We start from the raw sequence: 9,704 nt of genomic DNA, 5'->3' as shown, positions 1-9,704 counted from the left end.
TCAAGAGATATTTCAATCAACAAGAGATCAAGCAAACAAACTATTCATTGTAGTGTGTTTTCATTTTCTTGTTCTTATTGTATTCATGTGTATTTGTGTTTGTATGAGGTTTCTCTATCTCCAGCCTTAACTCTCTAAGTGGCCTAACATGTTAAACTCTAAATTAAGATGTTTATGGGCCACATCAAAGTGGACCGTGTGCCACTACAAGTTACAAGTGAATATCATTGATGTTTCTTTAAGTACTTGATTCCCTCTTGCTCATTATATGATAATTGCTGAATATGTATTTATAGGTCATATTTTTGGTTGTCTTGGCTTAGTTGATGGATCCATTTGGTTTGCTAGTATGGATTACATTTTTCAATTGTGGTATAAGCATTTCCTTGGTTCATACAATACCTCTTTAAAATTTCTTTTCTGGTAATTACTGAGAGTTTTAGTGAGAGAATTGCTACTTGAATTGTCTGGCGTGCTTTTAGACATGTATTTTTATTCCTTACAATTTTCAAATTAAAGAACCTCTGTAGATTTAAACTAGCTAGCCATCTTGTGTTAATATTCAAAAACAAGTCATGTTCCGAATAACCGCAAATTAACCTACGAATTTTTGAAAAGCCCAGTAATATTCTTTAATTCAGAAATTTATAGGGAATAAGAACTACCATATCTAGTAGCACACCAGACAATTCAAGAAGAGCGCTAGCTACTCCATCAACTCAAATTCATTTATGCTTCACATATTAAACATTTTGGTTTGCTAATTCGCATAGGTTATAGATATGTTTTGTATGCAATGTTATAGTTTTCGACATTAATTTATTTCCCTAAAATTGCGGATGACAACAACCTAAGTCAGCTTATGCAACGACATATAATATACAATCAATATAGTTTATTTTGTGGGATCTTTAACTAACCGATGCTGTGTATTGCAGGTTGAGACTTTATTGGATGATTTATCAAGCATGTCATCGACAGTTGGATCATGGCTTTAACTATTCTCAACCCGACGGGATTATCCGAGATGATAACCAATGATTACGTTGATGGTAACTAATGGCTACGTTTGTAGTTGAGAACGTAGGGTTGAATTATAAGGATGTCGGGACATAAATCTTTGAATCATGTGTACCTCATCCTACCCTCCACTTGCCTTTTTGACTATCGTGATTTACTCTCTGTGTCGTAGCCTGAGATTATCAGCTTAAGTTATTATGACAAATAAGTTAAATTTAATTTTATATAATTTAAATTTAATAAAATCTTAAATATCTCCAACATATTATTTTGTCCCACGCTAATTTATGCACATCGCAAAAAAAAAAACATTAGTTTAGGATTTTTTTTAAAATTGAATTTATTTTTTCAAAAGATTTATTAAAATATATGACAAACAAATAACTTTTAAATCGCAAAACAAATTTAGTAATTAATATTTTGTTAATATCTCTTTTGTAAAAACAATTATTAGTTTTTCACTTATTTGTGATAGAGAATTAATTTGAGTTTCAGAATATATTTAAATAATAACCAATACAAATATCAGATTTCACGGATTATATATACTATGTGATAATTATAAATGTAAAAGTAAATGACGGTTATGCCCCCATCAGCCACCGGTAAAAGTTGTAGTAGCCACCATCCTCCGCCTCCCGCCGGGCGCTCCCTTCCAAATCCCACGACCACGTTCCTCAGCCGCCTCCGTCGTACCGGTGGCTCCACCTCCCGGAGAAGTGGATCGACGAGAAAGTGGAGGAAGCCGAGGAGGCCAGCCGGTCCAGGTGATCCCGCAGCCACCCCCTCCCTCCTCCACCTGCTACCTCCGCCGCCTCTGCCCCAGGATCCTGCCTGTAAGATTCTTCACTCTTCTCCTCCTTCCTATTTTCCGTCCCGATCCGCGCCAACACCGCCTCTTCGTCGTTCACGATGTACTCGAACGAAGATCCTAACGAGAACGTCTGCAGATGCGACAGAGGGTTCCTCGATGAGATCGGCTCAGACATTGCGCGTCTCTGGCTGACGATTCCTATTTCCACTCGGTAGCTGCCGATCGTCGACGGATCTGCGGTCGTCGCTCCAGGCTGCGTCAAGGGCGGGGCAGGGATAGCGATGGAGGCACGGCAGAGAGGGCAGAAGGGGGTGGATCGGAGCCAGGGGTCGACGCATTGGGAATGGAAAGCGTGGCGGCAGGCGGGGAGGAGACGGAGCTCGTCGTGAGGAAGGAAGGGGCAGAGGCAGACGGCGCAATCGGGAGAATAACTGGGGATGACGGCGAGGGAGGCCAAGGAGAACAGAGGGAGCGAGTCGACGAGTGCCGCGCTGTCTTCGCCTGCATAGGCGGCAAAGGAAGAAGAAGAAGATTCAGATTGACCGTGGTGGAGCCGGGGCGCCGCGGCAATGGACATGGCAAGGCGGCAGGAGGAAAGCAGTCGAACGAGTAGATAGACGAAGGCGGAGGCCACGAAGATGGAGGCGATGACGGCCGAAGCAATCAAGAAGTTGTATTTGACGGAGCCGGAGGCTATCGGAGAGGACAACGGCGGTTGTAGCAGCGCAGAGGCCTCCATCGCCGGATGCAGTCAGCTTGTTTGGTATGCGTTGCTTATCAGCTTTGCTTGACTACTATTTCACTCGTCCTTTTTCCTTCCTTTTTAATTATTTATCCGTGTAAATATCATTCGTTCTTTACACAAAATTGGAAATTTCTTCTTCATAAAACCTAAAAAAACAAAACACAAAAAAAAAATGCTACCTAAGTCATTCTTAGTACTTATGATAATAATTCAAAATTGAAACAATAATATAGGAATCAAATTAGACAGTGACAAATCTGATTGAGTAGTCATTGAAATTGTATAGTTGTTAATACTCTGTTCCACACGAGTATTGAACCAAGTTAGTTTTGTTATTGAGTTTCAAGTTTACAATTGTATGGGAGTATCCTGTTAGAGTTTGTCTTTTCGGTTAATAGACATCAACTTTCAGCAATAGTTAATCACACATTGTGCATTAAAGAAACATACAATAATAAAAGAAAAGGAAAAGAGAGTTAGTAGATGATATTTGAAAGCAAATGCCCTAGAAACATTTGATTGATCACATCACTTTTGAGACTAAAGCTAGAAGGAAACAAGGAATCTCTCTATATGAGTATATAATATACAGGCACACAAAATCAAATGTTAACAAGCAAACAAAGCCTTATGGTTGCCATTCTAACAATGCATTCAGTATGTAGCAAGACCTCAAAGATCAAACAGTGTTGGACCCACTAGTTCATCTACTACATACCACTACTGCTCCAGCACAGAGCCAACCGCAGTCCCAGTTTGGACTGCTTCCATGCGTTGTTGCTTGTCCTAAAAAGTTTCAAACTCTTAATTCAGTATCATATGGAAATTTTCAACAAATCACATTATTGTTTGTCTTCATCCTTCCAAAGCTCATATGCATATAAAGTTTGCTATGGATAGGTTGTTTCTTCTTTTACTTTCCAAGTGACTGCGATTTTCAGAGAACTCTAGTTTTTGGTGCACCTAGGTAGGGTCCTTTTCCTCTTTCAAGATTTCTGGTGATCGCTTTCCAGATTCTGAGTGGCATTTTGTCGAGCACAAGTAGAATTTTTCTTTTATTTTTCCATTTATTTGCCTTTGCTCAATATTCCAAAGTAGGAGCTCAATTGATTATGCGAAAAAGGAAAAGAAGTAATTATGCAGATATGTAATTGTAACCCCTGTCCTTTGAGTGCTGACGTGAAGATCTTTGAATAAAAACAAATTGTAGTTTTTTCTCTCATGTTAACTGTCATGGAGAACCAAATGTCCTTTGATTTGTCTTTATGCTTGTCATGGTCGCCTCTTCGTTCATAGCACTTTTGATTGGCATGTTTTCAAGTGATTGCAATTAGGGAATGCTCATAAAAAAGGACTGAATCTCCTTCCCTCAGAAGAAGAGCACACTCTATTCAATTTATAATGATAGACCAGTAGCCTGTTCAATCTATAATGATATACTTTGGCATAGATTTAAATAGAGAATTACGATTCATGTAGTCACATTCTAAATGTGGCAAATTCCTAAACCGCACGCTTCAAGATTTTGCCCAAAAGGTAAACCCAAATTTCATTTTTTCCAAAAGGCACACATTCCAATTTTACCCCTCTAACAACTCATTTTTCCTCCAACTCTTTCCACTCTCATTTCATTTACATGAAACATTTACTTAATTTCATCGATTCCCTTTCTCCTAATTTTCTTCTCTTCTCTTTCCTCTAAAATTAATTTAAACACTCTAAATTTGTTTATTTTTATTTTTAATATTTAATAAAAAATCAACAAATATATAAAAGAAAATTAATAAAACATCAAAAATATTTTTATATTTTTTAATATCTTCTATTTTTAATATCTAATTATAAAAGAATAATAAAATAAAATAAATAAATCCGATTTTATTAATTAAAATAATAAAAATTACTTTAGTTCTTGTCCTAAAAAATTAGCAACATAGTTTAAATTCCAACATCATTGTGTTGCTGGTTTCCGAAGATCAGCACCACAATCTCATGAAAGTTTCAAATCATTTTGAGTATTGTTGGGAGTACCTTAAAATAGTAAATGGGAGCTTATTTGGACTCAGATTCACCTAACAAACACATAGGAGTTGGAATGAGTCCAATCAGAGCTCCCTAGGTTCATCAATAAGTTTTGACCAAAATACATTGATGCACCTAAGGGACTCGGATTTCTAAAAACTTGAAATGAGATGGAAGAGGTGGGTGTGTAGAAAGGAGATATGGTGAGAAATCATGGTCCTAAATCTCCTACACGAAGTTATAGACCCGTGTCACTTGGCACAAAGTCTGAAATTTTCTAAACCTTCTGAGCAATGTTGGGAATCTTTTACTATGATAACAGAGGACACCCTTGGACTCTAGGGCATTGCAAAAACCTATGGGAGTTGGAATGAGTCTGATCAAAGCTCTCTAGGTCTCTCAATGAGTTTTAACCAAAATCCATTAATAGACCTAGATGACTTGGATTTCTGAATTTTTATAATGAGATGGAAGTGTGGAATATGTAGAAGGTAAATATGGTGAGAAATCTTAGTTCTGAGTTTCATACATGAAGTTATAGGCTCGTATCAATTAACATAAAGTTTGAAATTTTCTAAACCTTCTGAGCAATGCTAAGATATTTTACGATGATAACAAAGGATACCCTTGGACTCGAGGGAACTGTAGAAACCTACAGGAGTTGGAATAAGTCTGATTAGAGCTTTATAAGTTCATCACTGAGTTTTAACCGAAACTCATTAATAGACCTAGACGACTTGGATTTTTCAAATTGTTAAATGAGATGGAAGTGTGGAGTGTGTGGAAGGTATATATGATGTCCAATCCTGGTCCTAATACACATAGGCGAAGTTATGATCGCGTGTCAACTAGCATAGATTATGGTATTGGTTTCCGAAGACCAACACCATAGTGGCGTTGGTCTTCAAAAACCAGCATTATAGTGTTGGTTTTGTCCAATTAGCACAAGTCTATAATTTCATGTAGGGGACTCAGGACCATGATTTTTCACCATATCTCCCTTCTACACACTCACATTTTCCATCGCATGTCAAGTTTTTAGAAATTTGAGTCTCCTTGATCTATCAATGAGTTTTGGTCAAAACTGATTGATAAACCTAAAAAACTCTAATTGGACTCATTCTAGCTCATATGTGTTTATTAGATAAATCTGAGTCTAAATAAGCCCTCTTTTACTATTTTAAGTCATTCCTAACAATACTCAAAACGATTTGAAACTTTCATGACAATATGGTGCTGGTCTTCAAAAACCAACACCACAACGATGTTGATATTTAAGTTATGGTGTTAGTTTTTGAAAACCAACACTTTAATAATTTTTATTTTATTTTATTATTATTATTTTATTAATAAAATCAACTTTATTAATTTTATTTTATTATTCTTTTATAATTAGATATTAAAAATAGAAGATATTAAAAAATAGAAAAAAAAATATTTTTGATGTTTTATTAATTTTTTTATATTTTAAAAATTGTTATTAAAATTTTAATATTAAGAATAAATAAATTTAGAGTGTTTAAATTAATTTTAGAGGAGTAAAGTTAGGAGAGGAGAAAGATAAGGGATTAATTAAATGTTGCATGTAGAGAGTGAAGAGAAAAGAAAAAAAATGAATACTTGTAAGGGTAAAATTGAAATAAGAGCGCCGGAAAAAATATAATTTAGATGCACCTTAAGTGTGCCCTTTGTAAATTTACCGTTCTAAATACTTGAAGCAAACATGATTTGATTACTACGATGAGTACAAATCATGAGGATCCCATTTTTATGTTAGTTTTGTTGTGTTAAATTAACAGGTATGAAACACACGGTAAGGGTTGCGGTCTTCAATAGCTGAGCTACCTCCGGCTGAACGTAAAGCAGGGATTGTTCTGGAAGGAAAAGGGCAACATCATTTGCAAATTGTACATTAGCACAAGAAGCAAGTGACGTTTTGTTGTGAGAAAGACTCTGTCAAGTCTAAAGATTTTATTGAATAGCCACTTAAACAGTCAGCATGCTATCTACAATTGCCTCGCAATTGCTTGGAAGGACTGACAATGAAATCAAGGACTACTAGAGCGCCAAGTTAAAGAAGCAACTTTTGGGCAAGAAAAGAACCAAGGAAACTGCTCCTCATAAGCCAAACAAGCAAACGAGGAAGAAAGCATGAGATCAAATCTCTGAAATGGTTGGCTCCAGGAAGCCACTGTGCTGATATTGCTTCATGAAACGGATGGAAATTGCTTTGCCATGCTATCCATGGATGATCCAATTTGCTTGGGGGCAGTTCCTACTTTGGCAGAAGCTTCAAGTGGGGTATTTCAACTGAGTTGTATGAGTTGCTTGGACTCAATTCACTGAAAATTTAGAAACAGAAGTTGCTGCTATATTATCAGTGGGAGGAATACGAGTTAGTGTGCCTACTGATGACTATGAATGTTTCGATTAAAAGATTGAGAGTGGGTTTTGGCCACTCGTGCCCATTCACGAAGACAAGATCGGTGCTTTATCTCGGAACAATGGAAATTTTGGTTTGGACATGTTGGAACACAACACCAATGCCAAACCATTACGAACAATAGGTTCAGGTACCTGCCATTGACGTAGTGAGAAGTAGTCTATTAGTATTCATGCTGTTACATGGTCAAAGGTGATCTTTACACTGCTCTGCTCTGAAGACAGGTAGTATTCATCAACTATTTTGATCAATTGTTTGCGTGCTGAAGGCAGACAGGCAGCGAAGTTTCTAGAAATGACGATCAGAAAGACCAGCAGTGTAACTCGAGCGTGATGTTCAATCTTCGAGAAAGGCATGTCATGTTGCAGTTAGTCAATGGAACTAGTTGGTCATCAATTAAGAACAACACAGGTTAACAGGTAAGTTGTCACTACAGGTGAGTAGATTGTTGCGTTCTAATATCAAGGCACAACTACAGCAAACAGAACGTTAGTACCCCTAAACAAGTTCCAGTTTCTTCTGGCAGTGTAGAACCTTGGAAAATGAACAAAACCCAACAAAATTAAAGGACAAATTCCAATAAAAAAATTTGACTAACTAAAGACTCCACAACTCCACATTATCATTGCTTCTTTTGTCATCAGAGAGCGCAATGCATAACTGCACAATCATGAGAAACCTAACCAACTAAAAAGTTAAACTAAGTAGAAGAAATTCGCACCGATCTAAATTCAGTGTGCATCACATTGCACATCTTCTAAATCTAACCCTGCCATAGCCCCAATTTGGTCTTCAACATCAAGGTTGTTTTGGTTCTCATTATCAATAATTGACATGCTATCTTCGCCGCTTCTCTTGACAACATCAGGATGCATAATCTGCCCAGAAATTCTCTTTGAATTGTTCCAAGAGTTGGGCGGAATGCTCATCAGGCCACCATATTGAATCGCATGTAAACCAGTGGGGCTATATACTCCTCCAACTTGTCCTCCATATGCATAAGGAGGAAAAGGCTGTGCTACATAATTAACATATCCATAGTATCCATAGTTGGGATAAAGATAGCCCGGATGAGGACCATAAAAGGGCCCTCTTGCACCTCTTTGATCCTCTCTCGCTATATGATAATCATGATCATGTCTGTTAATAGCATTTTTTCTGTCATCCTTAGGAGTGGCAATCTTAACCTCCACGAGTTTCCCATTCAACTCATGGTGGCTGTTCTGCAACACCATTGCTACGGATTCCTCAGAAGAAAATGTGATGAAACCAAAACCTCTTGATCGTCGGGTTATACCATCGAACATTACTACCGCATCAACAACAGCACCAAACTTCTCAAAATAGCTCCTGAGGTCATGTTGATCCACATTGTCTGGCAAACCTCCAATGAAAATCTTTTTTGTGCTAGTGCTATGGACATTGTAGAACCCTCTATCACCATTCTCCTCGACCGATCTAATGAATTGACCATTCTGATCTGGATTCATGAATTCACGGTTTTGATGCAGCTGACGGCGCAGAGCGGCTCTTCTCACTGTGACCTAAACATATAAAAAAAGAGACTACAAACTATCAACTAAACGCATACCGACTGTAGCTCGCTACAAAATAATGCGTACATCAATTCATTTTTACATCGAAAAAAAAGGAAGATTAAAAACTTGACAAAAACTCATCAACAAGTAAAAAAAAAATTCGTCATTTTTAGAGGAATGCAAACTCAACGTACAGCAATAACGAAGATTCAAAACTTCAAAGATGCCGAAAACCGAGAAAGAGAAACAAGGAGAGCATTCACCGTTCTTCCTCGAATGACATGCTTCTTGTCCTCCTTGAGCGCACTCTCGGAGACCTGCGGGTCAGCGAACTTTACGAACCCGAACCCTCTCGCATTCCCGGTGACTCGGTCCCTAATCACCACCGCCTCCTTCACTTCGCCATACCTCGCGAAATAGTCCGCCAGCACCTCCTCCCTCGTATCCGAAGCCAGGCCACCGACGAAGAGTTTCCCCCGATCCGGCTCCCACGACCGTGCACCGACGGCCGCTGCAGGCGGACGCGACATCTCCTTTCCTGCTAGCTAGGGTTTTAGCTCTGCGCAAGGTAACGAGGCGAGACAACAAACGGGAACGAATCGGTAATTTGCTGACGAATTGGGAGGGACTCCTATCATAAGAATGGACGGTGGGTCAACAATTTAGACTCATCGTACGACGTATAACGCAATTTATGTATTTTCCATATTAATATTTCCGCATGAATTAATAAAATCCTAAAGGCATGGCACGGTTCAGGTCGATTGGGCCGGATTGAAAGCCCGACACTCGGACACGTTGAGTTTGGGAGTCGCGGGTCCATGCCAACAGCCTTCCTCCACGTTAGACTCGAAATACTTTTTATACAAGGAAAAAAACTAAGGGCATCTGAAGTTATATAAATTATTAAAAGAGCTCCTCTTTTAAAAACAAATCCCATCAAAAATTTTATTCTCAGGATACCCTTTATCAATGAGCTATAAGTAGTATAATTGTTCTAAAATGATTTAAAATAATTTTAAAAAAATTTAAATAATTTTAAGTAAATAGTATTTTGATATAATGATATTTAGACTTTAAAGTTTATGATTCAATGTTTTAATTACAATTGATATATAAAAA

General features: G+C 37.7%; 1 protein-coding gene and 1 pseudogene across 1 annotated transcript; both read right to left on the bottom strand.

Annotated features, from left to right (window-relative positions):
* Positions 1 to 1,499: 1,499 nt before the first annotated feature.
* Positions 1,500 to 2,657, bottom strand: LOC122024814 (annotated as a pseudogene).
* Positions 2,658 to 7,624: 4,967 nt separating this feature from the next.
* Positions 7,625 to 9,224, bottom strand: LOC122024813 (RNA-binding protein 1-like). Its single transcript, XM_042583528.1, has 2 exons — positions 8,846 to 9,224; positions 7,625 to 8,588 (listed from the first exon to the last, which is right to left on the bottom strand). Exons 1-2 carry the CDS (start codon positions 9,110 to 9,112, stop codon positions 7,776 to 7,778), a joined length of 1,080 nt encoding a protein of 359 aa, XP_042439462.1. The 5' UTR covers positions 9,113 to 9,224; the 3' UTR covers positions 7,625 to 7,775.
* Between the last annotated feature and the right edge of the window lie 480 nt (positions 9,225 to 9,704).

The sequence above is a fragment of the Zingiber officinale genome, chromosome 9B (genome assembly GCF_018446385.1).
Source record: "Zingiber officinale cultivar Zhangliang chromosome 9B, Zo_v1.1, whole genome shotgun sequence".
In the NCBI taxonomy this organism is placed as follows: Eukaryota; Viridiplantae; Streptophyta; class Magnoliopsida; order Zingiberales; family Zingiberaceae; genus Zingiber; species Zingiber officinale.
The sequence above is the reverse complement of the archived record's forward strand: the minus strand, read 5'-3'. Positions and strand labels throughout refer to the sequence as shown.